The following is a 27131-nucleotide window of genomic DNA, read 5'->3' on the forward strand; positions in this document are numbered from 1 at the left end:
TATGTTGCATGTAGAGATGAGAAAATCTGCAGAGGTGATTATAGTTCATGTAGAGATTACTGTGGAGTGAAAAAGAAAAAAATATGGGAGCTTTAATGCTGACTGTTTCTAATACACAGAAGCATATACACAGCAAAGGGGCTAAAAAATAGGGATAGGGAAATCGGGCAAACAGGAATATTAAACCACAAAGGAGTGTATCTTATTCCTTGTGATACTGCTAGGTTATCGGACAGACAAGACGGTCTGTAGTGAAAAGGACAAAAAAGAGAGAAAGTAAGTGTGAGCCAGTCGTCACTGGAAGCACGCTATGCTGTCCTTGCAGACCAGAAGCTAAGCTAATGTTTATTAAAGTTACTTTTTGCTTCTAAGTAGGTAAGAAGCTAAGGTACTTCATTGCAAATGAAAAACATGGGTAAGATTCCAATGCGAGACCTACACACACATGTCTTGTATCCAGCCGCCCATGTTTTAGTGTTTGCAGTAGGTCTTTTAGGGATCAGGACGACTCCTGCTAACTTCAAAGTGTGGGCAGCAACAGAAAGCGCACAGGGTGAGGTGTTTATTATTTAGAGGGCATAGCATTCCAGGATGGACTAGTGTACAGTGAGCGAGAGAAAAGATTTCACAGTTACAAACATTATACATCACTTACATGCTTTTCTATACAATTATCATCAGTCTAACATTTCATAAATTACTCAGTTCCTGTCTGCTCTTAATCCTCACTTCTCCACCAAAACATTATTCTGCATGCATTGTTCCCATGATTTCCATTTTTTTCTAAGTAGTTTGCTCCTCTCTTTTTCTAAAGATCCCACTTCCAATTCTTTTACCCCTGTTACAATATTCACTACAAGCGCAGTTGGTTTAGACTTTGATTTCACGTTTCCAGTAATTGCTTTTTTTGGCAGCCACCAGAATTAAACTTAAGGCCTTACTATGTCTAGACAATTCAGATCCTGTATCCTAGCTCAAAAAAAAATTCATCTCCTTAGTTACACCCATTTTCCCACCCAGTATTTGTGATGGAGTACTCTTTGGGGAATTTTTAAAGTCTAGCAGCTCATTAACACTACCAAAACATGTTCCCAGTTACCTCTTTCTTCCCCATCACACCTCCAGCATTTTTCTTCTACCTGAGGAGGAATTGTTTGGTGTCTGCTTGGAATGTAAAAATACGTGTGCAAACACTTCTAAACAAAAATCCTAAATCTTCTAGACTTTGTTGCATATTTGAGTGTCATACATATGTCATCCCATTGTTTTCTTGTGAATTGCATATCTATTCTCTTTTCCCAATTTTTTCTAACTTCCTCTGATTCCTGTCATTATTGTGCAACATTTTATATGCACTACTAATTATACCCTTTTTAACAATTTCTCCTCTAGATTTAGCTAAAAACTCTCTGCCGTAACAGGTCTTTCACTTAGGATTCCCCTATCCCTTTCTCTTTGCCTATATTCTGATATCAGTCCCTGGTAGGGAAGACTGTCTCTAGCCTGCAGTCCAAATATCATCTTGGCCTCTTCCCATTCTATTACCTTTCTCTTTCTAGTTATTTCTTCCCAATAACTTGGTTCCTTTGCCAGTTTTCTACAATAAATTCCAGCCCTCTCTTTCATACTCTCTGTATCCCTAATTGCTGGCATCCCTATCTGCGGAATATCCTTTCTCCATTTTTGCATTGGCTTAGTTCTTAGAATACTTCTGCTACTTTATGAATGTAATATTCTGTATGGCTGCTGCGGTTCTCCTTAAAGATGCAGGACAAGATTCACTCACTCTAAGAATCTTAACCTAGCCTGTTACATTAACAGGACATGCTGGAGAGACAGGTGAGTCTCCCAGAGATTGTCGCTTCTCTAGAATCAACTCCCAGCTCACATTAAACATGCTCCCTCCACAATGACCCTATTTAAGCATAACTTAGATAACTGGTTGGGAGACCATAAATTTACCCTGGGGGTGTCATCTATGTCCCTCTTGGATAAGGGCAGTTGGTGCTGATCATAGACTTGCACTGTAAATATAGGCCATACAACTTAGTCAGTAAGGGAACAAGGGTAAAACATGGCTAGGCTTATAAAGGCCCTAGGGCCAGTAGCCTAGTAACCACCTATGAATCCAAAATCCCATTCTCTCCTTATTTCTTGAAACCCCCCCCCCCACACACACACTTCATCATCATCATCTTTTTCCACTTTGAATTACAACTTTCTGCTGTATATGAGCCTTAACTGTGTTGATCTAAAATATACCTTCAAATCAGGTAATCATAAACCTCTCTGGTCTTTTGGAAGGATTAACTTATCCCACTTGACCCTTGCTCTCTTCTCCCAGATAAAATCCTTCAACTCTTGTTAATTGTTGTCCACAACTTTTCCTCTGGTTGTTGAAAATATGCCTTACCTCTGTATAAAATTAAACAGACTAAAAACATTTTCACTGCTTGTATCATGCTATCCATATCGATAAGCAAGAGCTTCCAGTTTCTCAATTTTTGTATTATCTTTTGTTTAGTTTTTTTCCTACATATGCTTAGCTGCCCAGCAGAATCCCTGTTAACTCATACTAGTAAGTATTTCATTTTGTCATGTCTCCATAAATATTGGTCTGATGTTGTTAATCTTCATTCATTCTTTACCCTTGGGTTTTGGTTCTGTCCTCGGAACCAGCTTGGCCATTGTAACAAACTTGTGCTAGCCAAGAAAACTCTCGAGCTAAGCTTTACCCATAGTGCCCCTCTCCACATTACCCCAGGTCTTGTTTGCCGCGTACCAAAACAAGACGTGTCAGACCAGGCTCTCAGCTAACTGACGAAAATAATTACTAAATTTCTCTTTCTTGTGCTGTTTTTTAGTCCTATTTTCCTTCTATAAGTATATTGGATATCCTTATTTTTACTTTTGTGTCCCTCTGTCTCTCTTTTCTGAGATTTTTACCAAGTGGGTATTCTCATACCATTGTTGGTACTTACTTTCTTTACCCGTTTGGGTATTCTGTTACAATTACTAGTAATTTTCTTCCTTTACCTTCACTTTTCACTAAAAAAAAAAACAAACTGTTTCTTTATTGGTGATTGTTTGAATTTTCTAATATATCGGATAAGAAGGGGTCTACATGTTTCAAGAGATGTGACAAATGTGATAGGAAAATGCCCATTGCTGACAACCATGTATCTTGTGTTTACTGCTTAGGGGTGCCTCACCTTTCTGAGAAACCCCCTTATGAGATCTGTAATGGTTTCAGCTCCTGCACCCTTGCGGAGTGTAAAAATAAATGAATGTTAGCCGGGATGTTAAAATCTTCTTTCACAGAGGCCTCACCGCCTCCCAGGGCAGAACATAAAAAGAGGAGCAAGTCCTTACCCTAATCTCCTTCCAAGTTTAAACTATTGGAACTGATACCTAAGGTCCCAAAATTGTCATATACATAGACTCCGAGGCCAAAATCAGCAGCTTCAGCTCCGACCTAGTTTCCGACTCAACCAGATACATCTATGCCATCCTATGTCTCTTTGGCACTGATAGTGATAACTGTACCTGCCATGGCACTGACAACTACAGTCTCAAACTCTGCACCGACCCTTTCTGTGCCAACAATAGTTATCCAAGATCCTGACAATTCCCCCTTACCTGTACTTCATTCTGGTCCTTTGACCTCGATACAGAAAAGTGACATACACCATAGGACAAGGTACTCCCCCCCTCAGTAGACCCCTTTTATGGCCACCAATACAGCCCCTTTTTAGAACATCCAACTTCACCTTTGGGGATGTCCACGTGTTCCTCTAAGAGTCTTTCTGAACTAGATGTAGTGAGGCTAGTGGATCAACTCTTAGCGGCCAGAGGGTTTTCAACTCCATCTAAACCCTCCCTCCCATTCAGAGTCGAGGGTTTTGCTTCAAGGACTCCACGGTATTTTCCTTCTTTGACCATCTTGCAGGTTATAGAGCATTCAGCACTAACACCAACCCTGGTTCCAGCTTCTTCGGCACCGGTGGTAAATTTTACCACAGTACAGATAACTGCCTTTTGGCCTATGGCGTCTTTGGAGCCAGGCCATCCGTGGGACCGAGATTGGCCCATGGCACTGTGTTCTCTAGTATGGCATCACCCTTTTGTACTTCTGCCTTGGTCCCGTTAGCTTTGACGGAGCCATCTCCTCCCATGGCTCCTTCCTTGGCGACAGGTCCTTCTGGGCAGGTTGTGATTCCAGTTCTGACTTTGTCCCTTTCGATTCTGGGTGCCCATCCCTGTTTGGGAGGACCTACTTTCCAGGCAATGAAGAGGACACTGGCCTCTGCAGGCTCTAAGTTGGTCCCTCCAGTGTTGGAGATTGGCCCCTCCCCTTCCTCTGAGCCACAGCTGTCGCAGCGCTCTTCTCATCGACACTGGGCTCTGGAGCCCCAAGGCACCCTTCAACAAGGCTCTCCCTCTACAGGTTCCTCTTCTGATGCTCCCCTCGAAGAGGTCATGCAAGAGGAAGCACGTTGATTCCCCAGAGGAATCTTTGACAGAAGATATGGATTACAATGAGGGGGAAAGTGTCCCCATAGTCGCCCCTTGATGATGTCTCTTTTGCAGACATCTTGTAGATTCTGAAATAGTGGTGCGATTGGAAGTCCAGCATCCCTTCCTCTGAGGAGTCCGTGTTCTTGCAAGCTTTTCAGGTCCAGGCCTCTGCCTCCTGGTTGACCCCGCCTGCAGATGAGCTTGTCCAACTGATTGTGCAGCATGTATGGAAGAGTCCTGATGCCATTGACTCTATCCCCCGTAGACCAGATAAAATTCTTTCACCACCAGAGGGCAGCCCACACTGGTCCAAGGGCCTTCCTGTGGATTCTATGGTTGTGGCGGCGGCCACTAAGGAAGACAGACTAGAGAAGCGGGTTTTTTTCTGAAGCGACCTTTGCTATTTGGTCCCTGAACTGTCTGGCACATTTTACTCCGCTTCTGAGAGACATAATTTCAGAACTCTCAGAAACCCTTGCAGGAGCAGTCTCTGATGAGGTACGGGACAAAGCCACCTCATAGCTTGCTACCCTGGAGTCCATCTTGAATTCGTCCATGAGGTTGATTTCGTACTCAACCAAAGGGGCGGCAAGGGCAGTAGGCGCTGGTGTTGTAGCTAGATGCCACGCCTGGATGCATCTATGTGATTCCATGGACCCTTTCAAGTCTTCCTTCCTAAATGCTCCATAGAGGCCTCATCCCTCTTTGGCCTGAGGGTTAAAGACACCTTAGCCAGGTGTGAGAACAAATTCTCAGTCCCATCTAAGATCAAAGCACATTCCAAAAGATCAGTGGCAACTTCTTTGGCCTTCCATGCTAGGGCTTCTATGCATGACATTTGTGTAGCAGCCGCATGTGCATTGCGTCATATTTTTATCACGCATTACAAATTGGATTTAGTCTCCAGGGGGAGAGCCTCCTTTGGTTCAGTGGTGCTCAAGAACATTCTTCCATAAGGCCTCCCAGGAAACAAGGTAGCTAGGGACTCTGTCCCATCGGTAAGGAATGAATGAAGATTAACAACATCAGATAAAGAAGTCATGTATTACCATAATGTTCCATCTGTGTTGTTCATCTGTATTTATTCATTACAACCCACCCACCACCCCCCTCCTAAATTCTCTTCGAGGTTCAGCTATAGTTCTTTCCTATGCTAAGGAAATTGCTCAGAGAAAGCCTCTGCTGTCTACCTGCATTCTGCCCTATCCTTACGGGCAACCTTGATCTGAGGTAATGTGGAGAGGGGCACTATGGGTAAAGCTTAGCTTAAGAATTTTCTGGCTGGCGCGAGCTTGTTACAACGGCCGAGTCGGTTCCAAGGACAGAACTGAAACCCATCGGTAATGAAGATGAACAACACAGATAAAACGTTATGGTAAGATATAACTTCTTTGTATTGCTGAACCACTTCATGTGTGGTTACATAGTTTACAGCTGAAGCCTTTGCTTTGCCTGCATTAATTTTATATCCGGAAAAAACTTGTGTGTCAGAATGTTCAACAACACTGCAGTGTCCTTTTCTGGTTTTATCAAGTGCAAAATATCTTCTGCAAATAAAGCTAACTTCTCTTGTTTACCATACCAGTTATGTCCTTGAATTTCTGAGAACCTTATTTTTATTTGCCAATGACTGTAAATGTAATGCAAATAACAAAGGGGAAAGAGGGCAACCCTGCCTGGTTCCTGTATTCAGACACAACTTATCCGAGAGGAACCTTCCCACTTTAATTATTGCCTCTGATCTCTTACATCTCTTCCTAATTAATATCATTATTGTATCAGGGAATGCAGATGCTTCCATTGCCCTACTCATAAAATCCCAGCTTACTGTGTTGAATGCTTTCACTGTATCATGACCCACCAAAAATGATGGTATTTTCTTACATTCGTCTTTCCTCTGGATCATCACTCTTCTGTTAATGCTGTCAAATATTTATCTCCCCTTCACAAAACCACATTGATCCATATCTATCAATTTTGACAACACATTTGCCATTCTTTTAGTTATTATATAAACACTTCATAATCATGGTTTAAAATTGAAATAGACCTATATGAAGCTGGCACTGATGGTTCTTTACCATCCTTGGGTATTACAGCCAACACACCTTTCTTTAATAATGTTGACGCTTACCCTCCTTTTGAAATACTGTTAAACAAAACCTTCCATATCTTTTATCACTTTCTTCCTTCCTAGCTTCCACACTTCCACAGGAATACCATTTATGCTGTAGACTTCCCTGCAGATTTATTGTATGTCATCATTTTTTATCTCCTCTCCTCCTTTCTTAACTGTTATTTGTTGAGCTTCATCTGCCTCTAATCTTGGCATACGTAACTCTTCAGTAAATATTTCCACTTGTACTTTTTCTTGGTTTCAACATTCTTCAACTTTGTACAGATTTTCATAAAACTTCTGAAATCTCTCTTAATACCTCTACTGGATCTCAGGTTATTTTTCTTGTTATAGACTCCCTAAGTTTGTCAACAACCCTTTCTGCTGTCTAAGTCATGCTGAGAGTTTTTTGTGCTCTGGAGTTATCAAAAAACAGTTGCTTAACAGCAGACTTTCTAAACTCATGAATATTATCCAGATACTCCCTTATTTCCTGTTCAGCAGTCTGCAATTGTCTGTTCTTTTTCTGTTAGATTCGCCTTATTCTACAATACTTTAACCTTTATCAGCCCCTCTAAATAATTATTGTTACTTCTTAACCATACCCCTTTTTCTTTTATTTCTACCTTATTTTTAAACTTTTTTCATTTTGTCCCACTCACTAGCTGCAACTTCTGAAGACATTTTTATCTTCCCTAATAGTTCTGGAGTAATTTTCACCACCTGTTCCTTAAATTCCTGTCTTTTTAACAGATAGGGAAGCACTGGTGTCTCATTTTTGCTTAATTACCCTGTATTTTTATTTTCTTAGTTGTTATTGGGTGTTTGATCAGAAATTGTTGTTGTGTGTCGAAGATTTCAGTTAATGCACATGTTCCTATTAACTATAATTTCTGTCTAGTCTAGCGCAGTTATTGTATCTTGGGTAATAATATGGGTACTTACATAGGTTCATAGGTGTGTACTAGGCTAATGACCCTGGAGCCTTTACAAGCCTAGCCCATAGGATTGCCCTGGCATCGTGTCACCCGACCTTAGTTCCTCTGTCGAGTAAAGCCACTGGAGTGATCCCTGGGGTGAATTTTCTATTTCCCATCCACAGTGAGGTGCTCTGCTTGACATGTATGGGAAGCCTATTCCATAGCATGAGCAATCTCTGGGTTATGAACCTGCCCTTCCAGCATGTTCTGTTGATTGTGGTAATGAGGTTGAGGTCTCTGGACCGTGTGGTGCGGGGGGAATTGGGATTTCTTTTAGATGTAGCATTTCTAATAGAGCTGGGTCAGTCATGGCTTTATAAGTCAAGCAGAGATTGCCTCTAAGTAGGCAATAAGAGACAGAAAATAGTTGGAGTTTTTTTGTCTGTCCATATAGGACAAATGTTTAAGGCCTAGGATCCTCTTTTGTGGTCTCTCCAGTTGTTGCATGTGTTTAGTGAGATGCATGCCAAATGAGGCATTGTACTCAATGATTGGCCTAATGAGGGCAGAGTAGAGGGGGACAATGACCTCTTTCTTCCTGGATGCAAAACCCTTAGTAATAAGATGTACCACATAGAAGGACTTTCTGACCACAGTGGTAATGTGGTGGTCAAAAGAAAGGTCGCTGTCAACCTGTGTCCCCAGATGTCTTATAACGCCTTTTGTGTTCAGTGGACTACCATTGATGTGGTAATTCATGGGAACCAGGTTTTTCCCAAAGGGAATGACGACACATTTTTTTGGCATTGAGCCTAAGGCCATGGTTCTGACACCAGTCATTGGTCTCTGTGAGACCTTTCTGTAGGGTGTCAACATCATTTGGGAAGTTAATAATGGCTCCCAACATGCAATCGTCTGCAAACTTTGTCAGCCAGAGTCTCTTCGTGTTGGCCTGGACTTCTGAGAAGTAGATACCAAACAGGAGAGGACCCAGGACCGAACCTTGTGGGACTCCACTCGTGACTGGTCGGCAGTCTGACTTGGAGTCAGCTACTTTCACACTGTGGGTTATACCTGTGAGCCAGTTTGCAACCCAGCTAGTGATATAAGGGTTGATGCCTAGTTTAGTGAATTTGTCTATGATTCTTGAGTGGGGAATGGTAACAAAGACCTTGGGCAGATCAAGGTAGGCTGAATGAACCACCCTGCCTTCATCCACAGCTCTGGTGACTGACTCAAAAAAGTTGACCAAGTTAAGCGGACATCATCTACCCTACACAGAACCATACTGTGTGGGATCCAGAGTTTGGAGAGTCCCTATATCCTTGTTTATTAGGTCCATGATGATGCGTTCCATAGCTTTGCATATCAGACTTGTCAGGCTAATGGGGTGATAGTTCCCAGGGTCTGTAGTCACTCCTCCTTTGTGGAGAGGGATAACTGTAGCAGTGCACCATTCAGTAGGGACAAAGCCTGAGGTGAGGCTGTGATAGAACAGGGCACACAGGCAAGGTGCCAGTTCACTCTGTAGTTCATGTAGAACACAGCCAGGGATATTGTCAGGTCCAGTAGAAGCTGTATTCTTGGCCTTGGACAGCGCTGTTTTAACCTGTACAGTAGTAATACTGGGTGCCTGGCAATCTGCTGGTATTGTGACCGATCCTTTGGGGGGGGAGTGAGGGGTAAAGTTGGCACTGAATCTGTCGGACAGTATATTGGCAATATCTGTTGGCTTGGTATAGGAGGTACCATTGTGCAGTAGCTCAGAGCAAATCTGGGTATTGTCGTGGAGATTCTTCACATAACTATAGAAGGCCTTGTGGTTGTCTTTACTATCTGCTGCAATTCTGTTTTCATAGCTAGCTTTAGAGGATTTGATGAGGGATCTCAACTTTTTGTTGAGGCTGATAAAGGAGTTTTTCCAGTCTTGGGATTTCACCTTATACCACATCAGTTTCTTCCTTCTGTTGTAGAGTTTGTTTATGGCAGGGGACCACCAAATTGGCTTCCTTTTTTTGGAGGAGAGCGTCTTGGTTCTTTTGGGTATGGCGAGATCCATGCATTTGTGTACATGTTAGTACAGTGCATTGGTGTGTGATTTGGCGGTCATGCAGTTATTCTCCATTTGGATGGGTGCCGTGAAGTTAGCCGCCTCTGTTTTTAGGAGCCCAAAGTTAGCTTTGGAGAAGTTTATCATGGTGTTTACCTTTGCGGGAGGGGGGGGTGGTTTCCAAGGTGATTAGTTTGTGGTTGGATCTAACCAGGGAGGAGTTGACTATTGCTGTTGAGCAATGGTCACCCATGTTAGTAATGACCAGGTCAAGGATGTTGCTACCTCTAGTGGGGGTAAAAATGAGCTTGTTCAAGGCATTAGAATTAATGAATTCCAGGAAACGTTGGGCAAGTATATTGGTACATGTTCTCCATTTTCAGGAGTGCTTAGAGCGAGTGCATTTTGAGATTTAGACTTCTAGCGTTGAGCAGCATGACCCTCAGATTGCATTTGTTTGTAGCTGTTACAGTGGTAATTTGGTCTTTGAAACACCACATAAAAAGGCACTATAGGGGTGGCAAGAGCCTTGGCCAGTATCTGAAATCCCAGGAGTGACAGATGCAGGCCATCTCTGGCAAAGCATTGAGGTCTGTCAATCATGTCATCCCAGGCAGACAGATACTAGATCCCCTTAGAGTGACACCAGAAACTTGGCCAGTTGTTGAAATCAATCATTTTCTTCTTGTACTGTGGTATCATTCTGGGTGATGGTAGGATGCTGCTCAGGGCAAGTATCATACCCCCCTGGGCTACCTAATCCAAGAGCTCCTCCATGTCTCTTTTCATGTAGTCCAGGGAGGTACATCTCAGGTCATTCACACCCACATGTACAATGAGAGAGTCATATTTGTACCTGTTGTTGAGGGACCTGAGTATGTGCGTTATGTCCTGACACCTGACAGGCAGCTGACTGTTACTTTCTCCTTATTCAACCTAGTGAGTGGGACATCAGTGTGCCTCACTGTCGACTCACCTAAGACTAGTGTGTTGGGCATGCTGTTTTGCCTTGGGGGCTTTGGTTGAGTGGCACACTGTTTAGTAGAGTTATGTGTCTTGATTAGTGTTGTGTTGTTTTGGTCGAGTGCATTTCTCCCTTAGATGTCTCTGCTGTTTGGGTAGATTTTTATTGAGAGTCTCAGCAAAGGTGGGTGTGTGGTTTGTGTTTTTATGTGAAGGCAGTGCTGTTGTGTGTTCTGAAGGGCTGTGTGTTCCATGTGGTATGGTGCAAGTGTTGACTTTCTCCTCTTGACCAGCTATTCTAGTCTTGGCTGGAGAGTGCATGGATATATAAGTGCATCTCTTGCAAGTCTGAGTGTTGGGAGGTAAGAGGAGAGGGTTGTCAGTACACATAAGGCAGTTGCTGCATTGCCTCAGGATGCCCAAGTTCATCAGGTTAATAGGAGAAAGCACAGGGAACTGGCCTTTAGATATGCCTGGAGGGGTGGGCATTAATAATACTGGAGCTGTTTCCTTGTAGAAAGTTTAGTGCTGGTAGCACTTTTGTGTGCTACAATAATTGCTACAAGAAGTCTGGTAAAGTGCTAGACTAATAAGCTAGTAAATGTGCAGGAGAGGAGAGAGCTAGCAGATCTAAGGGAAAAATTGAAGAGCAGACTTTGGCATGCTCAGAAGCTTACAAACAGTCCTGGATACAGCAAATCTGTATCTGGACCAGGCTAGTTACAGGAAAGGCGGGAAACGAGCGTTATCGCAACCAGATTCCAGACCTGTCATTATTCTTCATGTTTTTGAGAAAGGAGTCTTTGTGTTTGTGCAGGGCTTGGTACGTTAAGTAAGTATCTGTCTGACAGTGGGGGATGACTGTTTCGTGATTTTAAACAAAATGAAAGAATTGAGTTGTACGAACTCAGCACTGTTTTATATGGCCGGACATTAATAAATGCTTCCTTTTGTCTCCGTTCTCAGCAAGTTCTAAGGTGTATGAGATAAACATGCATTTCATGTTGCATTTTCATTTTTTTTTTTTTTTTTTTTTTATACTTCAGTAACTGCCGGCCTTGTTTGAAAAATTTCAGGGAACAACATTCCTGTGTAATTCACAAAGCTACAGTCAGCTTCATCAGGGTGAGGTCTTTTTACAGTCATCATTGCCCCGTTTAGCTCAGTCCCCGTTATTCTCGTGACCCCAACTTATTGTATCTATTCTTCTTTGAAGTACAGCAGTTTGCAATATGTAAACCCTTTCTACAGGGACAGAAATAATGGCCTCAACCCCTACCCAGAGCTGAAAGTGGGAAATATCACCTCCCCTTCTCCACAGACTCTCCACAGTCTGAGTTTCCCTTATGAGTCAGTAACAGCTTTCAGAAAGCTGTCCCGGCACTGTGTAAAGTAAGTCATGGCCTGTGTCAGGAATTTTATTTTTTTTTCTGTCCTCCTTTTTCCTCTGGCTCTCTCTGTCAGGAGCCCCTCATTTCCAGTTCTTCATATATTTTCGGAACTGCTGTGAAGTGCACAACCAAGAAGATAGAAGCATAGACCGGTCTGGAATCTGGTTGCGATGATGTGCAAGTACCATAATATGAAAATTCTCTGAGTTCTTACTACTGAATTATCATTTGCCATTCCAAATATTTCCATAAATTTCGACAGAAATCTGACCCTGTTGTATATTTTCCCTTCTAGGTCCCTAGATAGATCCTCACTTTTGAAAATCATGTTCCAGTCCCCACATATAAATAATATTCCCTGTTGAAAGCTGATTATTTCTCCCAAAAGTTTAAGATCCATAATAGCAGTTTTAGGTGGAATATAAATAAATGCCAGCGTAATCCTCCTCCCTTGCCAGTAGCCCCTTACTACCGCAAATCTGCCATTACTTTTTTCTCCTCTTCTGTCATTATTGGAGCTCCTGTAGCAATTAATCTTAAGTACTCCCGTTTTCCTTTGACCCTGATATTCTGTTGAATATCTATCCTGGAATCAAATCTAATTCACATGCTTATTTCTTTCCAAATGTGTCTCTTGTAGAAAGCTATTTGCACTCTTCTCTTCTTAATGTAATTCAGTACTCTTCTTTTTTATCTATACCTGTGTGGCCATTCACATTCCAAAATAATATGTTTATTGTAGCCATTATGATAAAGAAGTTATTTCCACCTGTTATCTATGACAGCTATTTTTACATGTCTGTTTCCAGCTTTTGTGTTACATGCATCCACTAATATTTGGCAGTTTGATCTCTTGGTTTCTTGTCATCATCATTTGAACCTGTGTCACACTTAATGAAAACCCTCAAAAAAAATAAATAAATAAATAAAAAAGTGCCTCCCCAGAACACACCTATAACATGTTAACTTAAACACACACACAAAAACTATGTACGTATTCAAATAATGAAGTTTAAACTTCCTGATAGGAACAATTGTTGCAAATGGACAGCTGCATACATAGACATAACTTGACCAAATTTTGTGCCTTTACTTACATTAGTTTCTGTCTGTTCTTGTCTTTTCTTCATTGCTCTCCCAGTTGTGAAAAACAGATTTTATGCTTACAGAAAACAGTAACCCTTAACCTTTAGTCTTAAAAAGTGTTCTGGTTTTATTACTTCCTATAGTCAGCTTGTCTCCATGGAAACACAAGTACCAGATGTACAGCTCTGCAAATCTCTCTACTTACGTTGAACATTTATTTGCCAAAGGAAAACTTTTCATTATATTCATTACTTTTTACCCAAAAAAAAAAACTTGTTAGATTAAGCCAAAGACCTTAAACCAGACAAAATTTACCTATGCAAAAGTCAGAAAGAACATGTCAACTCTTCATATATTATAATCTTTGCACTTTTACACCCCATTCCCCACTTCAACAACTCAAGATTACAGTATACCTTAAAGATGCTTTTTAAATTGCAGTGCCTACATTTCTTAAAACTATAAAAGAGGAGAGCAAAAAAGCGTGTTTACTTTAGTGTCTTTATTACATGCAGCAATGACTGAAAATACAAATTGCATCTTATAAAGTATAATAAAGTGTACCATACAAATAATGTTAAGTACAAATATTTTTCTTGGTTATTTTTCTTTTTTTGCCCTCTTCCTTTAATGTTCTTCCAAACATTTATGACATGAAGTGGGGCATATGGCTTTCAATGCCTGACAAGTTTAACAAAGTCCAGGCTTTCCACTTTTTCTTGTAAAGCCATATTTCACAAATGTGATTAATGCTTTATAGTCTCACATTTCTTCACTAATTTCAGTGTTACTATTCTTCCTCCTGTCCATCTCTATCTTCCAACCCCCGACTTCAGTTCAAGAACAAATTAATCTGAATTCTTCTAGTCAGCTCCAGTGTTTTTTTTTTTTTTCAAGCATTGAAAAAGAATTTGCTGCCAAGCAGAGTCCTTTTCTGTTTGATTGTTCACATTTTGTTGGACAAACATTTGTATTTTCTCCTTTGCCTGTTTTACTTTGATCCTCTACAAACAATATCCTGAAGACAGCTGGGTACAGCATCTTCAATATCACACCTGCCTCTCAAGATTCCCTGACAGGATAATTGTACCTCTCTTCTGCCTGATGTACAGTGGATAATTATTTTCCACACACACACTACTATCTCCAGTTTTCATTAATTTGCCATTTTGCTACAGCTTTGTCAGGAACAATTCTTTCTGCTGGTATGAGTGATCATTACTAATACAGGTATTGGCTGCTTTGTCATGGTCAGGTTTGGAAGCATACATACTATGTGATCTTTCAGTGAACAAATCCTGCTGTGGAGTACCGGTCCAGTTGTTTATTTTTGCTTTCATAAAATGAATACAGTTTGTTCCTTCCAGTGTCTGTGGTACAACAGAAAATTTCAGGTTTTCATTGGATGCTCTGCCCTCTAACTACCATTTTTTTTGAAAAAGCTCTTCTTGAGCTGTCTCATATCTAAGTTTCTTCTTTGCTAGCATCCTGGAAGTGTACTTACTGGCCAGTAACATAATTTACTAAAACTTGAAGAGTTTCTGTCCCTCATCTCTCAGCTTCTTTTTCACCGTTGGAGAGCTGAAGTTAAGCTGTTGTTCAAAGTGCACCCATCTTGGAAGTCTCTATCGAAGCTTCATTTTCATTCATTACCACTAGCATTCAGAAGATGTAAGCTCCTCTTGTATTTGTCATATGCAGACATACAAGATCCAAGTCAAATGGCGACCACTACACTATGCTATGGAAGACATATTTTAACACTCTGCCCCCAGATTCTTGTACCAAATAGCTGCAAACGGTTCTAGGAAACCCCAGTTCATCATCACTGAAATAGTCATTGAAGGCCCCAAAATTGTCTGTGTGGCATGGTCCAAGCAGAAAGGCAGCAGTAAAGCATAATATTCAATCCAAAATTCAGCATAACCAGACCGATCTAAATACAGGCTCATCACATGAGCTAAGAAACTGTAGAGTAAAAGATCAAGATGCAGTTTTTTTACAAATAGCCAGTATGCCAATATAATATCTTGGTGGCTATTAAAGGTTGTGGGTTCTAAGGGTGGGTGCTGCACTCCTCACTGTGCCATACATTAGATGAGATGTTAAACCAAGATCCCCCACCTGCCCGAGTTGGTGATCGCTCAAGGCAGGTGGGTGTAAACAATCCAGTGTTACTTATCGAAGAGAGTAGAGGACGGTCCCTGGTGTCATTGCCAAATTCCCTCTAGTCAGTATGAGTCTGCTCTACAAAACTGGCCTATTGGGAATAACTCTGGCAACAATTTGTAAGTAAGCAAGTAAATACATTCATCTCTATGAAGACATAAAAATGAAGTCACTTCAGACATCGCTGAAGCTAGCAGTATTTCCTTCAAAGCATAAAACAGATGAATTAACCCTGTTCAGAAGGCAAAAAGCAGAAATAAAAAATGCATGACAGGAATCTGCATTCTTCTTGGACTTGTAGATGCTTAAGACAGTTAAGACTTTTCCTGACAGGGCTTGTAGCTTTTACATAGTTTGTACTGTGGATTATGTTACACAGGTTAAAAGAAGAACACAAGAGTTGTAACTTGCTAGTCTAAAAAAAAACGCAGTTAAAATATATAAAATACAACATTACATTTTCAACATTATTAAAAAAAATACAGGCAAACATTCCTTTCCAGGCATTTGACAACCTGTACAGCAGTGGAACAGTTTGACTTTGCTGGCCATTTGCAGTTCAAGATTTATTATCCAGTAGTAGGTACAAGACAATACAAGTGCAGAAAAATATGGTACTTTCTAGACAATGAATGTGTTGAAATCCCATTGAATTTTTTTGGCCCATAGTTTAGCATTTAACAGTATATTATATCAAATTTACTCATTCTGTATCTGCCTCAGAGATCTCTGGTATGGCAGTAAGATAAAAGGATGCATAAAGTGTAGTGTAGTACGGTCTTCAAATCTTGGTCCTGGGTATCATAGGAAACAGACTTGGATATTTCACGTCTGTAAATGGGAAACTACATTTGGCCATAAGACTAGTCCATGAAGGTTTATCATTAAGAAAAGCTTGGTGGTTTCATTTAGAAATGCATAAAATTTCACTAATTAAAAGAAGAAGGAAAGCGGACTGCACCAAAGAGTCTTATTTCTGTACTGCAGTGCAGAAGAATGCCCATTTAATCTGACTAGTGTGAAGTAAATGGCTGCTGAGATTTTTCTTGGGAGTCTTTTTTACAATAGTAGAAATAGCACAGTTATTCCTAGCGCATCAGAGCCATTTACCTTTGGTGTTTTATTCTTGTGTATTAAAAATACATGCTTGCTTGATTTTTTTAGTGACCCTTAAATGCACTATGAAGTGGTTTTAGTATATAGTCAAAGTAAACTTTGTTATACAAAGCAACACAGAGCAAAAAGTGTGGATCACCACACAAAATTTCAATACTCAGGCTCATATCATATGAATGACAGTTTACAGAAGGAAGATAGATTCAATTAATTAAAAATTTTAATTAAATTAAAAAAAATAAGATACAGAAAAGTAAATAAAGTAAAATAAATTTGAAAGCTGTAGTTACATCAGAAATGCGACAAATACAACAACAGGAATAGACTCAGTAGAAATATAAGGATTTGCAAAATATAATAAATACCCACCACCAAAATATACCATAAACCTACAGTTCACAGTTTTCCTAGTGCAGAGAGAGACATGTGAAGCGAGCTATTCAGAGAGTTTAGGTAAAAACAGTGACATATTGCACACAGATGTTTTACCTATGTAGCACATTAGGCTATGGGTTTGTTATTCAGCAGTCTGGTAGCATGTGGGAAGAAGCTGTTATGGAATCTGGATGTCCTGCATCTAATACTTCTGTAGCGCTTCCTTGTTGGCAGGAGTTTGAACAGTTCATAAGCCGGATGGTCTATATCCCTCAATAGTTTTTGGACTGCGCCATATCATCTGTATAAATATATGTCTTATAGGGATTGAAGATTGGAGCCAATCATTTTTGTGGCTTGTTTAGCAGTCTTATCCAGTGCCTTCAGATCTGCTTGAGAGCAATTTCCATAACAGACAACCATGTTGTTTCAGTACACTGTCAGTTATGGCTCTATAGAAGGTGAGTAGGACCTGTGGGGGGTGGATAGCTCTACGAAGTCTCCTAAGGAAATGGAGACATTCTTGGGTTCTCTTTATAAGATAGTAAGTGTTTGTGCCCCAACTCAAGTCTTGTGAGATATGTACCCCTAGAAATTTGGAGCTATTTACTCTTTCTACTGCGGCACTATTGATGATAGGGGTGTGTGGCTTTTTCTTCCTAAAATCCACGATGATTTCCTTGGTTTTCCCAACATTTAGTGCTAAGTTGTTTTCAGTGTACCAATGAATGAGTTGTTTCACTTCTTCCCTGTAGGCCCCCCTCATCTTTCTTCTTGATAAGGCCAGTTACTGTTTTCTTGTCTGCAAATTTGATGATTCTGTTTGACTGATGCATAGCTGCGCAGTCTTGTGTTAGAATTGTGAAAAGAAGTGTACTGAGTATGTGACCTTGTGGGACACCGATGTTTTTGGTGTTGCTGTTTGAGTGATGCTTTCCAGCTCAAACTATTTGTGGCCTTTCAGTTAGGAAGTTGAGGATCCAGTTGTATATTGTGTTTTCTATGCCCAGTTTACTCAGCTTAGACAGTAGTTGTTGTGGTAATAACCGTGTTGAAGGCCGAGCTGAAGTTAGTTAACAGTATGTGTACATAACCGTCCTTATTTTCCACGTGGTCCAAGGTGGGATGAAGTGTTAAGGTTATGGCATCTGCAGTAGAACGATTTGGCCTGTATGCAAATTGTAAAGGATCAAATGTAGCAGGCAGGCAGGATGTTATACGATGCTTGACCATTTTTTCGGAACACTTCATCATTACTGAGTTAAGCGCAGTTGGCTGGTAGCTTGGGCAGAGGGATGGTGGTGGTGGTCTTATAGCATTTGGGCACTTTTTCCTGCCTGAGAGAGATATTGAAAATGTCTGTGAAGACTGGTGCCAGCTGATCAGCACAGTTTTTAAGTAGTTTCCCCAGGATCCTCTTTGGACTAGCTGCTTTGCCAGGATGAGCCCTGTGTAGGTTCTTGCGTTACTTCTTCCAGGTTGAGGTATAGCGAAGTGGCATCTTCATTTGTGGGTAGTCTCTCTCTCTGGTGATTTGTTCATTTCCTCAAATCTGCTGAAGTAGATATTTAGCTTGTTTAAAAAGTCTGGGTTATTATCACATCATGTGGTTGGTGGCTTATAGTCTGTGATGTTTTTGTTTTTATTTATTTATTTAGCATTTGTTTACCAGGAAAGTCCGACTTGGAACCAAGCCAGTTTTCAGTGGAGGCCCGGGGAGAAATGCTCCAAACGCATGTCTTTGTAATGTGAGAGGAAACCCACACAGAAGCAGGGAGGGCATGCAGACTCCACACAGAAGGCAACCCAGCCAAGAATCGAACCGGATCCTTCTCCACAGCTGCCTGGGATCTTTGTTGTCAGAGAGGTGTCTCTGTATTTTTAGACTATAGGCCTGTTTTGCTGCTGTCACACCTTTGTTCAAGTTAGCATTGGTCTTTTTCAAAGCCTGTCTTCAGCCTTAGAGGCCGCATGTCAAGCTGTAGTAAATGAAAAAGTTAATGTATATAAATGTCTTATTACTTTCTAACTGCAATATTGTATGATACTTAGTGTTTGACTCTATTTTTCTTCATATTCAGAGAGAGACGACATAAAGACAAGGATCGAGACAAAGATAAAAGTAGAAAAGATCGTGATCGAGATAGGCATCGCAGAAGGAAGTCCAGGTATAGTGATGTGTTTTTTTTTCTCAGTGCAGCAGTTTTTTGTTTTTTTAATCAGTTCTTTAAATAACTTGTGCTCCAGTTCGGGCTGTGCTTGGGTTTTTGTCTCCTAGGTTTCTGATATATTTTTGGGATGTTGCTGCTTCCTTGATTAGGCTATTAGGTGTTTTCCCTCCACAATATAGACTCCTGCCACTCTTCTTTAGTAATCATTCCAGGGTTTATCGTCTCTCTCTGTACTGCTCTTGAGTGCTATCCCTATCACAATTGTAAACTCTAATTTAATTTAGACAGAAGTAAATTAGTCAAAATGAAATGCTGTCTTGTATCATAAAGTTGCTTCTGAGAAACCCCAGCATCATTACTATTAAGATTTTTAGAGTACTGTAACTGTCTTGTGATTTATTGCCCACACGTGGCTTGAGTTGATCATAACAAATAAAGAATGTATATGTTGAGGTTTGTTAGTGGGTAATACCCATTACACACAGATACGACAAGGGAGGACCTAATTACTTGTTTATGCATATGTGTGTGTTTACTGGGAAAAGAGGAAGTAACCTAACTGGGATAACTTTCCAGCATATGCATGTCTGTGATTTGCAGTTTGAAAACTCTTCATCAAATAGTATATACAATTTGGAAGAGAAAACAGCAAAATATTTTGCAAGAATTTTAAGCAATATATAACATTTGTATTTCTGTTAAATTCTGCTTTTTTAACATGAGTTTGGTAACTGCAGTTTGAAAAGAATGTTGATGTATCTGCAGTCTGGGAAAAAAAGTTAAAATGTAAATGTGCAGTCTGAAAAGGCTTTCTGTGACATTTGTATATGCGATGAATGTATTGCTAAAGACCAGCTTAATGTCCAGAGCTGTGTAGAACAGAAGCCTTTGAGGAAATGGATTTTAGTTATTTGACTTTCTTCTTTTGTTGACTTGCTGTGCCCATCTGTATATTACGAGGATCATTACATGATAAGTGTTTCTGTCTGGAGTAATGCATATGGTGCCTACCACTTGTCTTCCTTCTGCTGTCAATTTGTGATGGAGTGCTTTTCTTCCTTTAGCTTTTTTTACTTGTTTGGTTACATTATTTCAGTATATTGGCTTGGAATATCTTGAGTGAGATCATTCATGATTGAATGGTACAATATTACCAGCTTCTTTCAGGTTGGGTTGGTGAGCATTACGTATTGGAGTTGCTCTTTTCAAATTTAAGATTTTCCCTTTTAAAAGTAATTTATACATCTTTTTGTTGTGGCAGACCTGATATAATTGAGAATAATCCCCTTTGTCCTGTATATTGTCAAATGTTATTTCCAGTGCAGAGTGGATGTGTTTGTTGTCTTTTATTGTGAAGGGTGCCCCCCCCCCTTTTTATCTATTTGTTTTTTTGAGCTGTGACATCACAGTATTGAGATTAGGGGAAATAAAACCTGCATTTATTGGCTGTAACAAGTCTCCCAACACTTTTAATTAGTGTACAAGTTAGTGGATGTCTGTGATGGATGCATCTGTAATTGATCTTTACTTTGTGTAAACATAAGTGCTATCTATGTATTGCAAGTACAATGTCTTATTTTGAAAGTGAACATATGAAATTTAGTAACAAAGTGACAACATATATTTATGACTGCACCACTGAAAAGAAGCCAGCAGTGATGTATTCTGAATAGTTTTGTACTATGTACAAAGCATTGAAAACTTTCTGCTGTAAAATCATTCTGCTTAGGTGCCATAGGGGAAAAAAATGAACGTGTGAAATGTAGGAGCCAGATTATAAGCTTCCCTTGAATGTAAAATAAACTGTAATGCCACTATGTAGACCACAGTTGTTCAGGCAATGCACTGCAAGCAGAAGGTCCCCAACATGAGTTCCTTGTTGCCTGATTAGGTGTAGGTAGGTAGTACAAGAATGTTTTATTTTTGTGATGCTTTTCCTTCAGCTTTCAGGTGTAATTTTTCAAGGGCACTTTTTTTTTTAAAGGCCATCCCTGTGATTTCCAGGGATGGAGCCCTGCGTCTGTTACTCAGTTGTTTTAATTTCAGTTAGTGGCCCAGGAGCTGGAGGCACTGGGAGACCGAGAGCTAGGAATGATAGTCTAATATTGTCTTACCCATCAAGTGGGTGGGGGGTAATGCATGTCTCAGGGTAATATATTCTCTGGCAGAGACCAGGAAACTTTGCAGGGACACTTTCTGCCAGTACGGGAGGGAGGTATGCTTGGGGCTACAGTCACTTGCATGAGCAAGTGGCATCCATTGCCAAGAAGCTGTATTTCATTCCCTGAAACAGCCACCGAGAGGCACACGAGGGTAATTATGAGCATGGAAAAAGTGATCTACTCAGGCTGACAACCATAACCTCTGAAATCTCTTTCCTGTGAGTAAAGGGTGAAGGCTAATTGGTATGGGGTAACAAATTTATTTATTTTATTTATTTTACATTTGTTGACCGGGCTAGTCTAGCTGGATACATATCCTTTTTCAGTAGAGGCCCGGGGAGAAAAGCTCCCAACCATGTGAACAGTTTAGCAATTACAATTTTATGGAAATCTTACATTAAAATGTATAACAAAACAGTAAAAAAAACCTTATATACATATTTGTAGTGAGAAAATCTTTGGTATAATCTTAGATTGTAAAGAATAAGAAACAGTAAAATAAACATTATATATGTGCTAGTAAAGAGAAATCCTAGGTCGAATAGATCAGAAAGGTAGATAAGGAGGAGATAAACCTGGTTGATAGTAGAGAGAGAGTAGAAAGTAGGGTAAAGTGAGGCAGAAGGTGTTAATCAGGGGTTGGACAAGGGCATAACCAGTGGGACTTAAAATATTCTCTAAGATTATTTTTGAATGTGGTGAGTGATGTCATAAGTCTAAGGTTATTGGGAAGGGAATTCCATAGCTTTCCAATAGAGTTAGCATAAAGAGCGTCACCACCTATGTTGTTAGATTTGATGGTTAATACTTGATTACTATTTGATGAACGAAGGGAACTGAGGTTGGTATAAGGGGTTAGGATATTGGAGAGTGAGGGGGTTTTGTCAGGTTGATGAATTATTTTGAAGGCTTCCGTGAGTTGATTAATTTTAAGAAGATTGGGCAGTTCTAGCCAGCCGAGTTTCTTGAGGTTATAGCAATGGTGTGTACGATAAGGTGAGCCTGTTATGAATTTGGCTATATGGTGGTAGGTGGTAGAAAGGTTATTGAGCTCACGTTTATTCAGGAAGGAAAACACTGGGAGGCGATAGTAACGTGGAAAGAAGATGCGTACGGGCAATGGTTAATTTTGCATGTGGAGTAAGAAAGTTCCTGATTCTGTACATTGAACCTAGTTTCTTGTTGACAGATTTAATGGTTTGGGAAGTATGGAGATCGAATTTGAGCTTGTAGTCAATAGTGACACCTAATAACTTGGTGTGGGAGACAGGCTCTATGATGGTTCCATTAGAGGATTCCACAAAGAAGGAGCTAGGATTAGACGGTTGTGCTGTTAGGGTTAAGGAAGTGGTAGACGAGGGGAAGAATAAAAGTAACTTGGTTTTATTTGGGTTGAGAATGAGTTTCAGGTCAGAGAGCCTTTTTCAACTTTGGCAAAACATTGTTGGGTGGCTACTTGCAGTTTGTGGAGGGTACGATCAGAGCAGATCAAGGTAGAGTCGCTCATGTATTGGATGCAGGTGGAGCTGGGGATGAAAGTGTGAAGGTCATTTATAAAGACAGAGAAAAGAAGGGGACCAAGTATGGAGCCTTGGGGGACACCTATGTTGTTAGGGAGTAGTTGAGATAAACTATTTTTCCACTGGACTGCTTGTTGTCGGCAAGAAAGGTAGTCCTTGAACCAGTTTAGGCCTAACTTGTCCAGATGGAGGGTACGAAGAGTTTGGAGTAAAAGTTGATGGTTGACCATGTCGAAAGCTTTTGATAGATCAAGAAAGAGTGCAGAGGATATAAGGTTTTGTTACGGTTGCTATTTACTGAGTCGACAAAGGAGAGGAGGGCAGTGGTAGTACTATGGTGGGGGCGAAAACCATGCTGGGTACTAGACAATAGATTATTGATGGTAAGGTAGTGTAGAAGTTGTTTGTGAACACACCATTCCAGAATTTTAGCTATTGGAGATAGTATAGCAATCGGCCTGTAATTGGAAGTTTCAGTAGAAGGGCCTCCTTTATGTAATGGAATGATGTACGATATTTTCCAAATAGAGGGGATGTTGGCCTCTGTAATGGATCTGTTGATCAAGATTGATATGGGATAGGCAATGACATCAGAGGCTAGTTGGAGGTATTCTGCAGGGAGACGATCGGCAGCAAGGGAGGACGGTTTTAGTTTTTTTATTAGGGTACGGATATAGGAGGTGGATACTGTATGAAGGTTAAAGGAGCAAGGTGGTAAGTCTTGAGGAATAGCTGAGGATGGAGAGGAAGTGGGTAGATGGTTGGCTAGGGACTGGATGGTCTCTGTAAAAAAAATGTTAAAGGCATTGGCTATTTCTTCTGGTTTTTTATTTGTGAGTTTATCTGGTATTGGGGTAGAAGATTTACCAGGATGAAGAAGATTGTTAAATCCAGCCCAAAACTTTTTTGGGTTAGACTGATGTTTATCCTGAAGGTGGCAGTAATACTGTTTTTTATCTCTAGTAACATCAGTTTTTGTGGAGTTTCGTAGCTGCTGGAATTTGATGCGATCTAGGGGAGTTTTAGTAGCTCTCCATTTGTTCCAGGCTTGGTCACGGAGTTTAATTTTTGTTTTGGTTTCTTTTGTTAGCCAGGGAGCTATACGGTCTTTGGTTCTAACAAGCCTATTTGGGGCATGGGAGTCGAGAATTTTTAGGAAAGTGTCATTGAAGTATGAGACACTCTCGGCTAGGGGAAGAGAAGAAAGAATAGACCAGTTACAGGATTTTAGTTCCGTTAGAAATAATTCTAGGTTGAATTTTTTCTTGTTTCTAATAAGTTTATATAGGGGTGGGTATGAAGAGCAGAGTTTGTGTTTTATAATATAAGTGACAAGGTGGTCACTAAGGCTGTTGGGGAGGGTACCGGTGGTGTAGTTATTAGCATTTTTATTAGTTAGAATCCAGTCTATCGTACTTTCCTTTTGCTGTGCATTACCAATTCGGGTAGGAGTTGTGATATTTTGGGAGAAGCCATAAAGATTGATTTGGTGGGGATTGGCCTTTGTGGAGCAGTGGGTCCAGTCAATATTGAAGTCTCCTAGTATAATGGTTTCTTGGGGGTAATAAGTAGCTAACCAACTTAGAGTTTGTTCAAGGTTTTCAAGGTTATTCCCTGGTGGGATATAGGTAACTACAAGATTGATAGTTTTTTGGGAGTTTAGGCAAATCTTTATTGGAATGAGTTCTATATTAGAGACCTGGGGGGGGGGGGTGCAGAGTGTTTCTAATTAAGTTAAGGCTGTTTTTGAACATTACAGCTATTCCCCCACCTTTTTTGGTTATTCGATCATTCCTTAGGATATTGTAACCAGGTGGAAGAATTTCTTCGTCCTTTGTGGCAGGTTTGAGCCATGTTTCTGAAAGACACATGATGTCCGGGGAGTAGGTGGCTATCATAGCATGTAAGCTATGTACTTTATTATTTATACTTCTTAGGTTAAGGTGAAGAATGAGGAGGGAGGTATTAGGAGTATGGGGTAATGTTGAGGTGGCCAGGTGCAGATGAGAGGCAGGGCCTGGATTAGGGTGGATGTCCCCGTGTTGAGTTATACTTTGTTTTATGTGATCTAAGAGCCTTTGGAGTTTATATAGTATTTTGAGGCTAGATTTACTATAGGTTGGACTGGGGTGTTGGAGGGTTAGGTGCGTATAATTGAAGGTTTGAACTTTTTTTGGGAGAAGAGAAGGAACTATGAGGTTAGATGGAGGGTGTGTGTAGATGGTTGAATGGGCATTAGGAAGAGGAATTCCTGCAAGTGTTAGGTGTTCATAGCGTGATAGAAGATAAGGGATAAATAGAAGTAGTGATAGTGAAGGGGTGACGGAATACATGGTTTTTACCGTGATAGAGAAATAGGCGGAAGTAGATGGGAGGGTGGATTATCAGGGCTTACTGAAATTTGGGGAGTGGCTAGTTAAGAAGCAAAGGGGAGTTGTTAATCAGGGGTCGGTCTTGATTGGAGGGGAGGAGTGTGGGATGGGCTTGATAACTCTATAAATTTAGAGGTAGTGGGGGCGGGTGGGATATGGGGGCAGGGTGGGGAGCGGAGCGGGGAATACACCTGCCTGGAGGTTGCAGGGCCTTAGAGGCAGCTGGGTATAGTACGGAGCAATACTTAACAAGGTAAAAACTAAAATAAAGTTTTTCTTTTACCAAATAAATTAATTGGGTGGTGGGAGGGACTGGATTTTTGGGCTAGGAGGACTGATAGGTGCCGTGGGATGTTTTGCATCCACCTTAGCTACCACCACCTTTTTCAGATGGGACCATGGTTTAATGTCTCATCTGAAGGACGACACACACAGGAGTGCAGCGACCCCTTTATGCTGCACTGCAGTGTTAGTAATCCATCAGCCTACTGTGAGAATAGAGCCTATCACTTTCTGCTGGAAAGGAGTGTGTGCTACATATTTTGTTTTTGTGTAGCTTTACTTCCATGATTTTAATGTGACACTTGTAAGTGAGCACAGCAAAGAACATGCATTTAACTTGATGTCTGGAAAAATTCAATGTGTAAGGGATGGCAACAAGCATTGTTTGAGCCACTCCTCATCGTTTGCTTTTAGCCGACTTGCTATTTAGGTGCACCTTAAATTTCTCTGAAGTATTTAGTACTGGGAAGACAGATGGTCTCAGATCAGTTTCTTGTGCATTTCTTTTCAGAAGTCCTACATCAGGCAAGCATAAAGACAGTCGGTCAAAGAAAGATAAGGACCAGAAGAAAGTAAAGACTGAAAAAGATGATAAGAAGAAAAAGAAGGTAAAAAAAAAACATCTTTTTGTTGCTGCTTCTCTCATTCTTGATTACAGTTGTAAAAATATTGTGTGTTCCCGGGAGAATAAGAAATGATGCCCCAATACAAGAATTTCAACTGAAGGTAACTAACTGTAAAGAGACTAGAGTTTCGTCTTTACATGGCAGTAAGGCTCAGAATGAATGAGTGAAGCCTTTCTCAGCTAAGAACCTGCATTGTATATTTGGGTCATTTAAGTATCACTTTAATGGAATTGATAACCAGTACAAACTTACCTGGACCTACATGATGGCTCCACTGCCTTCACCCGGTAGGCCCATCCCTTTTGCATAGGAGGGGGGCTATGCATCTCTGGCTAGCCAAAAGCTCTCCATATATTTCTTTCCTGCCAAGGCGTCCCAATCAACCAGTCTCTCCTGTTGAGTGCCAGCTGGCAAGACGTGGGCTTGTTTGATGGTCCTTTCAGGGTGGCCTACCTTCTCTCCTCAAGTGATTCTTGGGAGTTATGCTATTACTGCCCTCCAACACTGAATTCCGCTAGGCTTATGGTATGATTGCACATGGCAGCATATTTCCACTAGGCTTGATCCCAGCATGGTATCACACCTAGTGGTCTTGCTTGGTGTCGCCTGTGCAATGCCTACTTTCCCCCAGGATGGGTGAGCTTGCAAAGGTCATTGACTCCCATCCTCCACTACCAGTCCCTATTAGCAGCTGAGCAACAATTCAAACTCTGGTTGCCTGTGCCATAGTCAGGTCTTTATCACTGTACATCTTGGAGCTGGCTATAACCAGTTAAATGTTATCAGAAAAAGATGGTAACTTCCCATGACAAAGACTTTGAAGGAGAAAGTAGTGATAACATGAGGTGGGTATAAAGCTTTATAAAGAAGGTTAAAGAATATAAGAGTATTGAAATTAAATGGAATAAAAATCACCCTAAAGAGAGTGGGTGGACGAATGAGGTGAAAGAAGGGAATAATAATAATCATAGTTTTATTTGCTTCTCCTCTCACTGCACTTGTCCCTAATGACCCTTTTGAAGGCTGACCCTGATTGTGATGCTGTTTTCATTTGCTTTTAAAGGTCAGAGTCATATGTGGTAGGATTAACTACATTTTATATATATATAATTTTTTTTTTAATTTATTTTTGTTTGTTTGTTTCCTACCTTAACTTGTACTCACATAGTACTCTTAAGGCTGTGTATGCAGTGAGATTTCCTTCGGGACTTTATAGATTAGTACTAGGCTAACTGCCCTTGTGGGCTGTTTTAAGCCTAGCCAATTACCTCATGTGAGAATCAAACCCTATTTC

The 27131-nt window shown here is 40.6% G+C and overlaps 1 protein-coding gene across 1 annotated transcript in view; it reads left to right on the plus strand.

Moving 5' to 3' along the window:
- DDX23 (DEAD-box helicase 23) overlaps window positions 1-27131 on the plus strand; it is a 497343-nt gene that overhangs the window by 51973 nt on the left and 418239 nt on the right. Inside the window, exons 3-4 of the mRNA XM_044083796.1 lie at window positions 18786-18872; window positions 25723-25819. Coding sequence (XP_043939731.1) covers window positions 18786-18872; window positions 25723-25819 — 184 coding nt within the window. The remainder of the gene's footprint in view (window positions 1-18785; window positions 18873-25722; window positions 25820-27131) is intronic.

This window comes from Protopterus annectens, chromosome 9.part0 (genome assembly GCF_019279795.1).
Source record: "Protopterus annectens isolate FY-2018-M chromosome 9.part0, PAN1.0, whole genome shotgun sequence".
Lineage (NCBI taxonomy): Eukaryota > Metazoa > Chordata > Ceratodontiformes > Protopteridae > Protopterus > Protopterus annectens.